This window comes from Oryzias latipes, assembly GCF_053564925.1.
Source record: "Oryzias latipes strain Hd-rR chromosome 1 unlocalized genomic scaffold, Olatipes_Hd-rR_3.1 chr1_Y".
Lineage (NCBI taxonomy): Eukaryota > Metazoa > Chordata > Actinopteri > Beloniformes > Adrianichthyidae > Oryzias > Oryzias latipes.
In genome coordinates, this window is record NW_027616335.1 from 4,242,360 (window position 1) to 4,260,237 (window position 17,878).

The window sequence follows — 17,878 nt, forward strand, 5'->3', positions numbered from 1 at the left end:
GGAACACACCCCTGACATAAAGTGTTGCCCGGAGGCTCCGGGAAGATGATTGAATTTCATAGCTGCTTACAGGCTAATAGGGCTGTACAACGACTGCTTACTGTCCTTAAGTGACTGGCTGCCTCTCTACGGCCGCGGTGCCTTTGAAGCCTTTCTGAGGAGATCTAGAGGATTAAGCCAGTAGCGTGACATGAGGCTAAGCAGTTGAGCAACGGGGCTCCCACCAGTTGACTATTAGAACCAGCTGATAAAAACATAGAAGCTAACACTATGGGAACCACTCTTTCTCAGTTCTTGCTCAATAAAATACTTTTTCTCGCCGTTACATTTTGAAGCATTCAGAGGTCATAGAAAGGATTTGAATTTATTTATTTCCAGCATTGAAAGTTATGCTTTTATTTTTCAAGTAGATGCTAAATAATGTATTGAGCAGAAGTGGTTTGATGCATGATTGCATCAATTGGCATCAATGGGTTAACTATAAACAAATTGTGGCTTTTTAGTTTTGAAATAGCAAACGTGTAAGCTTTTCCTGTTCATGCTTTTAGCAGTTTTATTAAAATTCTATGAAATAACACATTTGGATCTTTATTATTTAAAGAAAAAAATACATTTCTGACAATTTTAACTTAAAAAAAAACAAAAACTGAGCAATAACTGCACTTTAGTCCTACATTTTTATGTCTGGACACTTTAGTGATCAAAAAGAAGCTGAAATGTAAGCGCTGGCTTGTTAAGACTATGAGTATTAGTGTGTTCTTCTTATCAGGACAAGCATTTTACTCACAGGAGCTGTTTTCACATGCAACCCTGTCACTGTTCGCCATGCTGTTCCATTTACACTCCTAGTAAAACTAAACCATTTATGCATTAACCCCACCACCACCACCCATCTCCCCTTCCCTCACAAAAACACACACACACCGTGCTAACCACATGCACATGTTTCACCTCTGTTAACTAATTCATTCAGGAACATTTTGGTTTGTTTCAACATTTAAAAAAAAGACTCTGTGCCTTTGATTGAGGGAAGTGTCTGAATGCAATTAAATGGGAGGGATGAGTGGGGAGCACAGAGAGCGAAAGAAAAGAAAGGAAGTGCACTTCAGTTGTTTCAAAGTTTGCTGGCTCTACATTTTTCTCAACTTTTCCTTCTTCCCTCATGTTTCCAGCAGAGGGCCGTACTATAGTGTTGACAGGCCCGGATTTTCACAGCAGGAAAAATGGGATGGCAGCGAAGTGGCCTGGATTAGTGCTTTCAAACAACATTCTTCATAAAACATCAATCTCCACCATACCTAACAAAGAGTCCAGTAATGTGGGTTAGTGAGAACCTATTTGGACATGCTTCCTGCTTTAAAAAAAAAAAAAAAAAACTACTTCATACATAGGAAAGCAGTAAATGATGCCTGTATTTGAGTGTTTACTCCCATGGGACGCTTGGCAGGTGTCTGTTGCTGTCACTCACCTGCAGGATGTAGCCCCGGACATAATCTCGCAGGGTCCAGCCCAGACCGTGGAGGATGTGCAGCACCTCTTCCTGCTTGAGCACAGAGAAAAGGCGGTCGAGGAGGATCTTGAGCCTGACGGGAACGGCCTGAGTGCCGTACAGCATCAGGCTGCTGATGTCAAACACCACATTGGACTGAACGATCTCCACCTGGGTCGGGTGGTAGAGGTGCTGAGTGCTGAGCTTGTCCAGAGCTGCATAAGTGGAAACAGAAGACAAAAAAACATAAAGAAAATGTGAACAGAAAAAAAGCATAGAGGGACAAAGTTAATACCTATAAAAAGGATTGGCAAATAGATTTCTGCAGTCAGACTTATAAAATGTCAGTCAAACAGAGAAATTCCAATTAATCATTCTTTTCTTTTAATTGAATTTTGTGTGCAGCCCAATTACCCTGCCCTCCTTTTTCACCACTGAACCATATTTATTCATCATTATGTTTGCTCAGATTATCTAAAAAGTAAAGGACAGTGCAACACGGCAGCAAAAACGAATAAGTTCCCCCTCATCAGAGCAGAAAAGAGGCTTTAGGATGGTTTTTATCTTCCAAACCAAACCTTAGTTCTCATTCCTTCACTCACTACGCATTCTGTCCACCTCAACTGTCTAGATGCCTCCCTAATTCGGAAGGCAAAACACAAATAAAAAACTGTGGGTACATTTTTAATTGGGATGTAACTATTCATTTTTACAATGATAGGACTCCTTTCATGACTTGTGGCTGATGATACCATTCATAGCCAATATTGGTTAATATTGAGTGATCCGATTCACTGACCTAAAATCGATCTGTAGCCATGGATCGTTGGAATATAAATCGATTAAGTCGACGGTGTATGAGTGTGAGACATGCAAGCAGAGGCTAGAGAGCATAGTCTGCAGTTTTTCCCTCTTTGGCTGTCTGGGCGACACCTGTTCTTCCTCTCAGTCTCAGTCCCGGTTTCTTCTCTTACTTCATGCCCCCCACCCCACCACCACCCACCCCTTTTTCTCTTCTTCCCTGCCTGGGTGACACCTGGTTGGGTCTCTCTCTGATCCTGGGACGACTTTTTTTTTTCTGCTGATGAGGGCCTAGCCTGACAACACTCTGCAGCCAGACACGAACGTAATAAAATATGAAGAACTACTTGTCAAAGTCCCTGCCAATGTCGACTTGAAATGAAAAGTGAGCAAGAGCGGAGATGTGTGCCTGACAGTTCAGAGTGGGAGATTAAAAACTAGTCAAAGGGGTCCTGTGCACAGGGCCCACAGCCCGCTCTAGTGCGGACACGAGCCAAACAGGTGTTTTCTTTTATCTTTTTTCCCATCCCTTTTCTCTTTGTTCTTTCTCCATTTTTCTACAGCAGCGTGAACAGCTCACAAGGTGTTGTCTCTCCGTTCCAAACCTGTCCTTTGGTTGTTTTATATCAAGTCAGTGGAAAAGTGGAAAAAAAAAAACAATGTAAAGCACAGGCAACTTCAGTTTTGCCTCAACAGGCAGCCATAGAGAGATCATTTGAATAAAATATTTAAAAACCTTATATCACAGCAGTGTAATTCCCTTTAAATACATGCATACATTAAATTTTCTTTTAATGACTATGTCTATAAATATTTATGTAAAAACAGTTTCTTGTTGCACAGAAGAAAGGGCAAAAACTATGTTTTTTTTTGCTTCAATTTTAATATGTATGCACTCAAAACAAGTATTATTTAACCTTACCATGAGCTACCCAGCCATGTTTGCACTGGTCACATGTTCGCAGGTGGATCTTTCCAGGCTGGAAACACTCACATGTGCAGTTTACCAGAGTGCAGCGAATGGCCTGCAGAAACACACAAGAAATGTTGCCATTATTTACAAAGAAAAATGCAAATCGGAAGAATATGCAATGAGATGCAAATGAAAAGTAGTAGCTGGTTCTAGAAGAGCAAATCCCTAAGGCTTACGACATTCTGAAAGTGGGATAAATGTCACATTTCCACCCGACTGTCTGGTCAGTATTTTTACAAATATGCATCTTAATTTGCTGGGTTTTTTTTTTTTTGTTTTTTTGCTGAGCTGATGTGGATCAACATAAAACGTCCGAAAAAATAATTTGTTTTGAACGCAGCTCCATTACTTAACCCTGGACCTGCACTTTGTCTGACCCTGGAAAGCTTTTAGTAGTGAGAGGTTAAGTGTCCAGACATGACGAGTCCATCCCACTACAGCGCGATAACCGCCTGCTGAGGCTCACCACCACATAAACAAATCTTCAGGTACACATTTTACAGGACTTTTGCTTGATTTAATAAAACGCATCAAAATGACCGTTCGGCTCTGCAAAGGGGAAGCTGTTGAATTATAAATAGAAATGAATTCTGCTTCATCATCCAAATGAAAGGAGCAGCTGCAAGCAGTAAATTCCAGCATGACATGAAGAAACAAAAAGATAAGGCAAAAGGTGAGAAAAAGGGAGGAAAATGCAAAAGAAATTAGAAACATAAATCTTAATTGTTTTACTGTCTCGGTTTATCTTTTTCTAACACGAACATGAGGACTTGACAAATTGAGGTTTTAACATGGGTGCTGCTTTATCAGTCTACAGGGGATTTGACCTGAAATTGTGCAGCAATATTTTTTATAAAGCTAAACCGATACATATTTTTTTGTATTTTACTTTGAAAATGTTTTGTCCCCCCCAAAATATTTAAGACTAAATACAAATTGTCAACTGTAAAAGCAGAATTTGATTCTATTTGACACACAAAAGTACATTTTTTGTTTGTCTTTAATTGATAAGATCCATCTGTTTATGACAACATTATAAAAGAGTGAATTATTAATCTCACACTAAGGCTGTACTTATCAAATGTTTATGGATTTATAGTCTGAACTGACAATGCCGTGTCATCAAACTGTTTTTTTCCTGATGGAGTGACACCTATGTGACACAGACAAAGGGTCGTAGGTTGGAGTCCATATCTGCATCAACAGCTGCATTTCACAATGTCGCCTCAATCAGCACTTCTTCAGTAAATGGATCGGCACAGATTGCTTTTTGTCTTTTCAACTAAGGTCAATTCAGTAAGGAGACAGCCTTTTCTGCTTTTTCTGCATATTCACTCGGGATAAGAATAAAAACCCATGGGGGTCCGAACTGTTTAATGCAATACATTTAGAACCAACTGGAAGGCTATTTAATCTATCAGACCAGCTATTTACTTCCTCTTTGCAATGGTGCCATAATCCAGATTAGTTACCAGAGGTGTCAAAGTGAACACAGGTTTATCTGAGATTAAGCAGAAATTACACCACTTCTAACCGTGCCACCACACAGTTTGACACAGAACCAGACAGGAGACAGAGATTATTTGACTTTACACAATTTTTAAGCTCTCCAGGTGCAGCCACGGCAATCCTCACAGTGTCTGAGGATTACACGGCATGTGTCAGAAGAATCGCACGTATGGAGGGTGATTCACTGAGCCGGTGATGCTCTAATCCAGAGCATTTCACCATAATTGCGTTCATTTTTTCTTCCCTTGAGAAGCTACATGGAACAGTCATGGGTGTTTCTGGAGGTTTTACAGGTGATGGTCAAATATGAGAGTCTATTGATTTATGATCCACTGGAAACATTTTTTGATTTTTTTAAACTTGTTTCAGCTTTATTTAGCCATCTATCTGCATCTAGACCTCTACTATGCCTCCTAAAGATATTTTTGCAGCATCTCTTTTATAATTCAGCTTTTTTTGCAGCAGCAGTGTCACAAAATGCATACTTATTAAAACAAAAACAGTTTGTTTAAATTAAAAAAACAAAACAGATACATTTCCAATGCTTATATAGTATAATAAAAGCACTGGGAACTAAGAAACAGTTTCTGATTTGGCCAAAACATTGAAAAGTATTTTTTTTTTTGTCTTTTAAAAATTGTAAAACTACCATTTGGCACTGAAAAGAGCTAAGTGAAGTTGCCATTTTGGGGCTTTTAATCACCAACTTTCAGTTTATGTAAGTTTTCTTCGCAAAACATCTTACTCTACCTGCACTGAGAACGAGCATTCTTAGCAAAATTCTGTTCAATGACATTAGTCAGCCTAGGTCTTACTAATTACCTGTCTTTGCAGCAGCGTTATTAAAGAAGAGTGGAAATAAACAAATGGAAATATCAAATGCACTTCTGCTGTTTACGAGCTGGGGTCTGACAGCTGACAAGATAGTTAAGGGGCGTCTAATACGGCAATTAGAGCGTGCCACTGTCTGCAGGGCTGCTGCTGTGACAAGGCGCCCTCTAATCACTGACTTATTACGCTGGGTAGCAGCACCTCTCATATCTGGTCCATTAAGCAGACAACAGCATTAAGAAGCTTTAAAGCAGCAGCAGCAGGCTCCCCTTCTCTAAACATGTACTGACAGGAGAAAAGGAAAACAAAAGGGGCAGACAGTGTTTTTTGGTTTTAATTTTTGTTCTGGGAAACATTTAGTTTAAAAATTAAAGAGAAAAGTAGCAGAAGAAATGCTTTGTGGTGGAATTACACGTTATTGTTGCCAGGAGGTAAATATCTTAAAGATACAAAAAAAGGCTGATGGAAGTGTCAAAAAACTGTAAAAAAATATATTTTTTTTTAAGTCCCACCTTTATCATCTTTAGAGCTATTTTCAAAGCATTCCCAGTGGTTTCTTAACTATCATTGTGGCATTTTTATTGAAAAAAAAACTGTTTTTTTCTAGGACATAGCTTCTTGACAGTGGCAGGAGCTCATTAGAAATTCACCTCTGAGCTGTGGGTAGGCTGCTGGTGTGGAGCAACCCCGTCCCCTCTTCCCCTCTCCATTGCAAAGCTGAGCTTTGTGGCCGGTCCAGCATATTTTTAAGTCACAATTAAGCTCTTTTTCCAATCGTCTGCTCCTGATTCACAATGATTTGAATAAAGAAAAACTCAGAAATGCAATTTTAAGCTCTATTTGCTTTATGTATGTCCTCCATCATCAGAAAAATGCCACAAGAACATTATGAGTTTCAGTTATTCACAGCCACATTCCTGTAGGCCCTGGCCAAATGCTTGACCTGAGCTTGGTTTAGCGGCATGCTCTGGTCCTCATCCTTCATCTGCACTGAATGCATTTGTCACAACAGACACAGGAAACAGTCAGTGTTGTCTGATCCCTGGCTAGATACTCAACATTAGTCATTGTGGTATCGTATCAACAGGGTTTCCCATTTGGCTCAAAACTAAAGAGGATGATGTTGAGTAAAAGGACAAAGACGAGAGTGTGTGTGACTTGAAATACAGGAAAACTTAGAGGCTAAAGTGAAAAATATAACTCAGAGCGCTGTACTAATTAGACCCAGACAACAGTCAACATTTCCTCACTGCTGCCGAGGTACCACTTTGGTTAACAGCCTAACCAAGCTCACTCAGACAGCATCATTTTCAGCCTTTAGCTGGCTGAAGTTCATGTGTCTCACTGCTGGAGGCATGATGTTTCATGGTTGTTTTTCTTGGCTTACAGTCCCTGTCCCAGTCCAAATGTATAAACACTGACGGTCAGACATGGCCAGCATCGGTCCTGGAAAGGACTCTCAATTAAAAGACGATTAGTGGAACAGAAGAACTACAGAAAAGGGGAGCTGCATGAAAAGATGGCTGAAATTTTTGCACGATAGTGAGTGAACATGCATGACAGTCAGCTCAAGGCCAACAACAGAATATGTAGAACTCAGCTGCAAACGTTTATCTGCCGCCACTACAACGAACAGTATCACTAGGATGCTACATTCACACAGGGTTCGAATAAGCACTTTCAAGCGACCACTTCCACTAAAAAATCAATGTAAACACGCATTTGCAGTGATGCGTGTTTCTATGCGTGTTTTTAAGTCAGTATTTGGTATCTATATCAGTCATTAAGCGCAAATCAAAAGTAAAAGCAGTTTAACTTTGACCAATCAGGGGCAACTGTGAGGACATGTGCTACTCGAACAGTCCAGTGAACACGTTATGCTAAAAGAATATTAGCGTTCTTGAACCACATGACATGCCCAGTGTGTAGATAGCTTTAAAGTATTATGTCACACTTTGTACTTCCCCATTGTTGGATACATTTGACGGAGTGTCAACAGTTTCTCTGTCAGACACATGTGCATGTTTTCAGCAGAACAAAACCAACCCAGGCAGCTGGATTTTGGGTGAGTTTTGTTCCTCCTGTTTAATTTAAACGTTGACCATGTTCAGCACAAAGCCACAGACCACATTTCTTGTTTGGTGAGTTAAGCAGAGCTGCGATTTTAAATGAAAACACACATGCACACACTGTCTATGCTTAGGGTCAAGTGAAACACTGGGAGCATCTTGTCTTCTCTTCCATCCACAAGATATTATCTCATCCATGAGTTAGCTGCTGAAATGCTGTCAATTTCCTGCCAGAAATGTGCGGCCAATGTGCGTTGGGGGGGGCACGGCAGCTTTGCGTGTCATAAAACAGGGTCCTGACTCAGATAGATCAGGGCTTCACAATGTCCATATTGGAAACAGGTGACAAATAAAACACACAAAAGTCTTTGTAGTCAGGCACAGCATGCCACAAAAGACAGCTAAGCAAATACCTCATGCTAAGGCTAATCGCTGTTTTTTAGACTTGTTTCCTTCAGATTTCACTTGAAAAACAGTTTTCTTGTCTGACAAAGTCGTACTGATAAAGGCAGAATAATCATTGGGGTATCTTTTTTTTTTTTTTTTAGGTTTTAAGGTATCTTATATGTTAAAGAGTGAATATCTCTCCCTGAACTCCCTGGAGGAGAAGGCCCATCCTGCCTGTCGGTTCTCGTTTTGAGCCCAGCGGCTGGCAGTCACAGAGCCAGAGGTCCCTGTCCTGTGTGCAGCTGTGCATCTGGGCTTTGACACGGGGCAGAGCGACCAGAGCTATGCTAATGGGAACCAAATGGGGCGTGAGCCCCCGGTGGATTACAGAAGGAGAAGAGAAGCATGTGTTTTCATGTATTCATGCGGAGACCTGGGACCTCACTCTTTCTTCTCTCCTTTTTTTCCTAAGTCAAACAAATGTGAGCAGAAATATCTGCAGTTTGCACGCATTCTTAACTAATGCCCTGTTATTTAGCAGACTTGAGGAATAATTGTCGATCAGTTGACATAACTGAAAACTGATCAAATACAGGCAATGACTGTTTCACAATTTTTTGTCCTGTAAACTGCTTTAGTGAGAAGCTCAAAATTTGAAAATGAAGTTTGAAAACAAAGTAAGCAAAGTAAATAAACCTTTCACAAAGACGAGTGAAGAAAGAAGAGCATCTGAACTTTGTTGTTTTGCGGACATATTGTGTCTGTAAAAAGCCGAAACACAAGTTTCAGATGTTTGGCAGCTTGTCCCGCTTGCTGTACTCTGCTTTCACCTGCTTGTAATGAAAAAAGAATGCGGCCTCAGTGCTGCAACAACAGGGAAAATCAAGATTTCGGTTGAATTTACAAACACACAGTAGGGGTGAGATTAACTGTATTCAGATTAATGCCCAAATGACAGACAATTATTTTAAATCCAATCTATCATTTTTAATGTCTTGTCCTTTCTTTGACCACCTCATCAAAATAAACTTGCAGATTAAAAAAAAAAAGCTGTCATTTTTATTAAAAATCTTTAGTCTGGACCCCTATAAACATTAAAGTCCCACTCTAATAATCTTTAAAGCTATTTTAAAAGCTTTCCCAGAGGTCTTTTGATTAAGATCATGCTGTCTTAAGCTCAAATAAAAAAAATTTAAAAACCTGTGTTGTTTTTTAGGGCACATTTTCTGCAGAGCGGCAGTAGTTCGTAAGAAATTCATCTCTGAATTGTGGGTCGGACTGTTGGCTTGGAGTAAGCCCGCCCCCTTCCCATCATTCATTTGTCTACATGCTCTTCCACAAGCTTACAGCCCATCACAACCCCAACCTAACATTATCTGTGTAATAAAAACAATGAGCATTATCAGAACTGTCTGGCTGTACAGTTTTAAACCAGATGGCAGCTCAGATGAGGAAAACAAAGATTTACACTTATCTATTTGTCTGCGAGTGGATGCATCAGAATGGAGCGGGGCAGGGAGCTTGTGGCTTGCCGTAGTAGCATCAAGCTAACAAGCTTTTTCCAACTGCATGTTTGTGCCTGCTCCTGATTTTACAACAATTTGAATAAAGACATGCAATTTTCATCCTAATTTCTTTATATGTGTCCTCCATCATCAGAAAATTGCCAAAAGAACATATTAAAACACCAAAACAATATTTTCATTGGAGTGTGTCTTTTAATAGCAACAACAAAACCCTGACATCTATTGTCCACTGCCATCCCAGAAGACACTCCTGCTTTAGTTTTGTCCACACCCCTGGATTCCTGCACATCCACAGACAGGACAGTCATTAGGGAATATTTCAAAATCCAGCTCACATCCAAGTAAACCTTCCAACATTCCCCCTTGATAAACTGACAGTCACAGAAATAAATCTGGGCTTGATGAGGGCCAATCGCTTCCACCCAGATCAATGATGAAACTCTCTCTCTGACTTGCACAATAAATAGCTGTCCATGCACTTGAGGACAGTCACTTGTTTATGAAAAGGACAGAAAAAGGACCCAGCTGGCTTTGATATTTCCAAGCAGCCAAGGAAAAGGGGAGAGCAATACTCTTACTGCAACCGGTAGAGATGGAGAGACATGCGTAACACAAGACTAGACTATGAGTTCAAATAGCTAAGCATCAAGGGAGCAGTAGTTTCTTCTGTCCTTCGGGTAGAGAGCAGGTGCATGCACAGGCCCCCCAGTCCAAACCCTTGGCCCCTCTCAGCTCTCCTCAAAGCATTTCCCCAGCCAAAGATCAAACCATCTGCCCAGTGACAGACCTTTGGGTCCACAGACACACGGGTCTGCTTCAAAGTTGGGTGCAAAGGGAGGCAGGGTTTGATGAGGGGAGAACGAATGGAAAGTTGGTGAAAACGCAGAGATCTGGGATACAGCAGCAAGGGAGCAGTATGAGGGGATGGAGAAGGGTGGGGTGGGGGCAGGTGGAGGCTGGCACGGTGTGGAAATGGTTTTTTTCAAGGAAAGTGGAGATGCAGAGGGAGGTTGGGAAAAGGCTGTGCAAAAAAGATGCTAAAACGGCCCATTTTCTTTCTTCAGAATGTGCAGCGTTGAGTCCTTTCAAAATAAAACAAAAAAATAGAATGAAATTATAATTAGAAATAACAAAATAATAGGACCGATTAAATTTTTGTATAAATTGGGTGTGATATTTTCACATAAAGCAATAATCCCATAGCGAATCAAATAATATATATATATATATATATATATATATATATATATATATATATATATATATATATATATATATATATATATATATATATATATATGATTTTCTCCACATTTGACACTTTCACTTAAGTGTTTACCTGCCCAAAACGAATAAATGTTAGCCCATAACTTATCTACATGTTGTTTCATCATTACAGAAAAGTATGAATTTTGTTATTAGTCTTTATGCACATCCTTTCTTATCACGGGTCATGTGTGGGCAGAACAGGAAGGAAAATAAAGAGCCCATTGTTGTCCATATATACTACATCTTCTCTGACCTTCAGCCTATCAGAGGGAGTGTCCAGCTGCAGATAAGCACTGGGCCGTGTTACACTTGACACCTGCACTTGCTGGCCCACTGATTGCCCTCACAGAATGCAAATAGTACACCAACATCTCGCTTGGATCCTCCCTGTAGGCTTGCAGGACGGATGTGACTGCACAACCAGACACATGTTTGGTAGAGGGAGACTAGTGAAAAGAGGAGAAAAGAAGCAGAGGGTTTGAAATGAAAGAGAAAAGGAAAATGCTGTGTTTTTGTAAAGGTGGTACGAGCGGAGGAGGAGAGAGGGACTGTGATTATCTGATCTGTACTTCCCGGCCCATCACCACTCAGAATACCTTGGAGCTATTGCCGACCTCTCTCTGCAAGGGGAAATTTCACAGCAGGCATTAGACATGGCGGCTCAAGGAGCGCAGATCTTGACAGCATCATGGCAACAGGAGGACGGCAATGAAGAGACTCCCCCAAATTGACATTTAATCATCACAAGAATGCACTGGTTGAGACTCCAGAACCACCTCCAGTGCTGCATAACCTCTTGAACTATATGCGCTCACATTCTCCAACATCCCCTCTCATGCAAACTCGTGTACACAGACGCACACAAGCACTGAATTCCTACTCTCAAACCAGCTTCAAGCCAGAAAAATCTTGGAAGAGCTCCTAGATTTAATCTCCCCAACAGTTTTTTGTTGTCTTTTGCCATTTTTATGCAAAACGCACTAGCAGAGCAGAGCACAAGCAAACCCCAATTTATTTATGTGTGTGTTTTGTTGTTGTTGGGTTTTTTATGTTGTATTATTATTTTCCAAATGAGAAACTACAGCAGACAGATTGGCTGGTTTTCAAGACACACGAATGGGCAATAATATTTGTTTCTTTCATGAGAGCTTTGTTCAAACAAAATGTCAGCGGTGACGGTTTACTTGTAAACACCTGGTCTCGAACAGCCAACAGCTGTGGTAACACTAAACCTTTGCGCCGCACCGGGGATAATTACACTATTGTAGTCATTTGAAACCACATACTTACATCATTCTTGTAAATTATTGTCAAAAATTGGAAATGCAAGGAAAAAAAACACATTTATGCATTTTCCTTTTCTCTACCTTTTCTTTCTGTCTTTTTTTTTTTTTTTTACCTCAGCCAGCATAGCGACATTTGCTCCCAATCCAGTTTTGTAGATCCCGCTTCAGACAGAACAGTCCAACGGAAAGCAGAGTCTTCCATTAGTATTTTGTGTGACACAGAGAATTAAGACTCAAATAAAAGATAGGGACATGGAGGGGAGGGATAGATTATTTAACCAGCAGCTTACACCGCTGCAATGACATCTGTGTGACTCCTGGAGCCACACGATGAGACAGGCGAATGAGGAGTGCCTTTAAATATGCGAGTTTAAAGTCGGGAAAGACTTTCTGACTGCTTTAATCTTTATCGCTTCTTACAAAGTTCACAGATAGAGAGCCTGAAGTGGAGGACAGACATTGATTCAGAGTCACAGGTCGTATAGAAGATACAGCAGAGCTCAAGCAGGTGAAAGGAAAGAAAGTAAGAGGATTACAAACTCTTTTGCAGGAAGTCTGTTTCATTTGACTAAATACAAATTCCTCACTTTTTTGGCAATTATAAAGCCATCGACTGATTCGGCATTTACTTGCGTGCCTTCCAGCCCTTGAGTGCTGCTGTGACTTTGAGTCGTTAACTTTGACAAATTGTGACAGACTTTTTTATTGCCACCCAATCATGAGAAACAAGTCTGTGGCAGAGGAGTTAATGAGTGGCATGTTTCTCCTCTTCCTCCACCTCCTTCATTCTGCTCCAACCTTTTCAGTTAGATTCCCTCCGATCCCCCCCTCGCCCCCACCATATTTATAATTTTACCACATCCTAACAATAACACGGCCGGTACTCAGCACAAAACACGCGGCCTAATGAATCTCATGCCTTCACCGCGGTGAAATGGCCAGTAAGTATTACCAGCTGTGACACTCTCTCCTCTTGGCAGTGGCATTGAGCTTGGGAGCGCAGGGGTGATGAGGTTTCGGAGGGGGGGGAGGGCATGCAGACACATCTGAGTGCAGCTGGACCAGGGAGTAAGAAGAGTGTATGTCGGGGGGGGGGGGCAAGGAGGAGGAAAAAAGACCACAAGTCTTCGTGTTTCCAGCTGCCTTTCTCAGGGGCTCGGTTTTCTAGCCCTCCTCTTGGTTTTTCGCAAGGCCCTTCTAGTCCCTGCTTACTTGAAGAATCACAAACACACACACTTCCACGCACATATGCACACACCCGTATTTCCACCCCCACCCCCATCTTCCCTCACATTCGTCCATCTTTGTTTGGACAAGGCTCAGGAGTTCCAGAAAAGCTCTCTCAGATGTGCTGAAGTAAGGGAAAAACAAAACAAACTGTCCCTCACACAACACACACACACACACACACACACATTTAGGCAAAATTCATATGAACGAATGCCGCTATTTAATTCATCCGAAATACCGCTCTGGGGTCACACTACCTCAGTCATACATGAACAATTTCACACGTGAGGAGAGCCAACATACCAGCATCAACAGAGGACAAATTAGCAACAAAAAAAAAAAATGCTGATGCATTTTTCTTCTTGGAGGTAAGCTTTCTAGCACAGAAGGTTACACCATGTATGTGTGTTCAAATACAGGATCACAGGACCAGGCGGGGCTGGAGCAAACCTCGACATGTGTTACCTCTTTGTAATATTGACTTTGTTATAGCTATCCGAGTGGGAGATTGGAGCCAAGAGCAGTAGTGGGGCCCTCTCAGTTAGCTACAAAACAAGCCCCGGTACTGATGTGAAAACAGAAAAACACGTCCTTAAAACACGTACTTAAAAATTCAAATCAACTCGAAAAGGTTTCTTTCACTTGCAGCTGACCTTTAGGTTTTTATTCTATGAATGTATTCTTGTTGGATTTTGAGTGTTGGGTGGGCTGCTTCCAGAGTTGTGGGACTTCCTTCCTGTATGAGCTTATGAGCTGAAAAATTTAAAATTCTGCATGTCTGTAGGCTAAACTTAGAGGTGTTTTTAGCATCATGTTGTGCCATTTTCTCATGATAGAGGACATAGATGAAGATAATTTAGCTCAAAATGTTGTTTTTTACATATTTCTTTATTCAAATTGTAAATCAGGAATAGATGAAGGAATAATAAAATAAGCTTGTAGGCGTCACATAGTACCTATGCTGGGAGGCTTGTAGACATCCTCATCCAAGCTGGCATCTGGCTCAAAATTGTACAGCTGGTTGGCTCACCATTTCTGTTGCACCGCTAATGTTAGGTTGCGGGTGTGAGGGGCTGTAAGCTAACGGGAGAGGATTGGGACAGTCCAACCCACGACTTAGAGGTGAATTTCGCTGCCACTCTACAGAAACTGATTATATACTGATTTTGCCTAATAACAGCATAATCATAATTAAAAGAACACTGGGAATCCTTTGAAAATAGCCTAAAGATGATTAGACTGTCACCCACAAAAAAATGTTGTTTTTTTTCAAAATAATTTTAAACATTATGAGCACAACATGGTGCTCAGTGAAAACAAAAGTACATCGAAGCTGCTGTCTAGAAGAAAGAAAAATGTCAGTAGACCTTCAGCTATTCAATGACTCCTGAAAACCCAAAGAGAGGCTCATATGCTCTTTTGCTTTGCACAATTAAAAGATTGATTATCATTTTCCTGTTCCTACCACTCGGAATCCCATCTTGTCTCCTTCCCCTGTGATGACTTTGCTTGTACATTTGAATAATGAAGGCAAGTCATTTAAATATTCCCTCTGTATTAAAAAAAAAGATGCTTTTTTTTTACACGATGCAGCAATATTAGCTATGTTAATTGGGCTCTTTGGACTTTCCTAATAGAAAGGCTAAATTAATTACTTATGTCGACAAAATGTCAGACATGCCGATCTAATAACTACAACTATTTCCAGCAGTGTTGTTTGTGCAGTTTTGTCTTTGTGTGATTGCGGACAGACCGTCAGTGGCCTGATTTAGAGCTAATGAACGAAACAGAAGCAAAATGCTTTGACGTCGTCTCCACATTTCATCTGCAGCTCTTCAGAGTCCTTCTCTAATATTCATCGCCTCTCCTCATACTAATCAGCCACAATGGTGCTGACTGTTGTAGTTGCAAAGTGACTGGTGTTAGTTTGTGTCTGCGCTTTGGAAGTGCACCCGCACACATTTTCTTATTCTCAAACATGCCAATCTTCAGTCCACTCAGTAACCAAACTTATGTGTTTGTGTGTGTGAAGTGTGTGATGTGTTCATTAGTGCGTACTCACCACGACTGGGGGCTTTGAAGTGTTTTTTTTTTTTTTTTTTTTAGCTATTGGCTGTTTTTCAGTCTTGCAGAAAAACTATATCAGCTCATTTTCCTCAAGTATGCATAAATAGTAAACTCCGGGTAAAAAGGCGATGAGGAGACGTTAGGAATATTAGTAAATGTGGGATGATCAGATGGAGGGTGTGTGTGTGTGTGTGTGCGCGTGCATACGCATGTATTAGTCTGCACAGACACGTGTACAACCAGCGACTGCAACAGAGGCCTGCTGATGCCATGTTTCAGACGACCTTTTTGAAGTGGAAATGAGCTGCCTTGGTTTTATAACTAGTCCATTCTCACAAAGTCAGCAAACTCAGCCACCTCTCCAAAGAACTGCAGACACTTCCCCGCCCAGCCCTGTGGTCAGCATGCAGGACCAACTCACTGTCAGAGCTCAAAAAGCATTTTATCTGCTGTTATTTTTTCACCCCTCAAAATGCAATTGCTCTTTAAGTATGTTAGAGTTTATCTAACTTTAATTTGATTGCAGATTTTAATCTCTTTTTGCCGATTGTGTCTGCATATTTCTCTCCTTCTCTCTGTGCATCTGGTGAATTACACACACATGCATGTTTGAACCTGCGAGAGCACCTAGAGGGTCCATCCCCAGCCGTCCTCGGAGCAGGGAGCGACAGCTGTATGGTGATGCAGTAGCGATAAGCATCATCGGCTTGCTAGAGACTAATTGGTCCGCAGCGATCCTTTGAGTGGCCCCGCTAATTAATTAGAAAGGCAGTGGAGCTGAAATTTTTAATCAGGACACCAGGCTCTCTGGCAAGCCTGATGAAAAAAAAAAGACACATCACCCCATCATTCCATGTAATCCACCTGACAGTGATCCCTGAAGCTGACACATGAAGTGTGTTTTGTGTTAAGGCAATCCTATGCTCTGACCAGGGAATACAAAGTACATCTATCACAAAACTTTATAAAGAATTTGAATTTTTTTTTTTTTTTGAAGAATAACCCTGCTGCAAAATGTATGATCTATTTACACAAAATAAGAACTATTTGCTGCAGTTGATGGGTTCAAGAAATGATTTAGCTGCTGATCAAAACTGAAACAGGAAGCAAGGGAATGTGGGAATAAAAGAGCCACAGTACATACAATATTATGTCCTTAGTTTTTGCTTTTTCTTGATTTAGTTTCTCCTTTAAAAACAATAGGCCTGAAAAAAAGCAGGACTTTGTTCAAAAGTGGGCCTGAATTGTTTTTTGGAATTCTCCCACAAAGAAATTGACCCAACTGTGTCGGGTGAAGTTGAGTCCTGAAGCTGCATTCGCAGTTTTTTCCACTAAACAGCCACAGGCTGGAAGGAATCAGCTAAAAATGCATAATAAAACAAAATAAAATTTCTGCACACCCCATTACTTAAGTCACACAGAACAGAAGGACACTTGTAATAAAAAAAAATTAATCTTAAAAATCATAAATAACTTAAAGAAGCCCTTTAGATTCACAGACTTTTTCCGTCACATCATGTGATGACACCAGCTTTGTGTGAGCCTTAATCTGTGTGACCATCTTGTCTTTTCTTTACACTAATCAACCCACCGGTGCTATCAGCCTGTTGCTTAGCCCAAAATAAACACACACCGCCTTTTTATTGCTTTGTTTTCACAGGTCATTAGTGGAAGGAGAGAAGACGCATTGATTAGTTTTCCAGACCAGTGGATTATTGTTGTGTTATGACTATCATCATTAAGTTTCATTAAGCCTGTGGTTGTTCTTGTTTCCAGAAAATGAAGATGTTGCATGAGAGGCGAGTTGGTAGGAGAGAAGACGGCTCGACAAGCTAATCTATAACGTTAGGCCAGTCATGTAAGAAAAGAAAAAAGGACTTTTAACTGTATATCCAAACTACTTTAAAGCCAGGAGGTTTATTTCTTTTTCAAACAAATAAAACTACCCTTTTTTTCCTTTATGAAATGGTTCCATCAGTTATGTTTTCACAGCACTATTAAATAGGGAGACCGGCCTATAACATGACACACTTTTTTTTAAAGCAAAAGAGAGATTTTAATGCAGTATGAGTCCAGGGCTTTTTTCTTTTTTGCCCAGCTTTGTAGTTGTACAGATTCTCCATCAGCAAAGGAAAAAATCGTCTCTGTCGCTAGACTAATTAGTATGTGTTAGATAGTTTGTAAAGGGCGGCCCTCTGTAATGTGTACTGAAGTGGAATAAAATGGCGGGGCAAGGACTGTACTAATGGCCCACTTCCTCTCCATGGGGACCTTCGCCGCGGTTGCGCACGTGCTGGCATCAGTGCAGCCACGGGGGACTCGCAGGGTCCATGCAGCCTCAGGGGCAGCAGCGTGTGTACAAATAATGCACCATTTTCACACAGCATGGAGCTATTGAAGCCCGCCTGCTAGTGACAATCGCACTTTTCCAAACAAACACA

At 40.9% G+C, this 17,878-nt stretch overlaps 1 protein-coding gene across 6 annotated transcripts in view; it reads right to left on the reverse strand.

Moving 5' to 3' along the window:
* Nucleotides 1-17,878, reverse strand: part of bnc2 (basonuclin zinc finger protein 2) — a 176,941-nt gene that overhangs the window by 39,452 nt on the left and 119,611 nt on the right. For 5 of the 6 annotated variants that reach the window (XM_078943542.1, XM_078943543.1, XM_020703675.3 and 2 more), the window contains 2 exons: nt 3,213-3,315; nt 1,469-1,704 (listed from right to left, as the gene is read on the reverse strand). In XM_078943542.1, the coding sequence (XP_078799668.1) occupies nt 1,469-1,704; nt 3,213-3,315 (339 nt within the window). Of the gene's footprint in view, nt 1-1,468; nt 1,705-3,212; nt 3,316-12,253; nt 12,452-17,878 lie in introns of those variants that run through there. The other variant, XM_023960194.2, reaches the window with a different exon arrangement.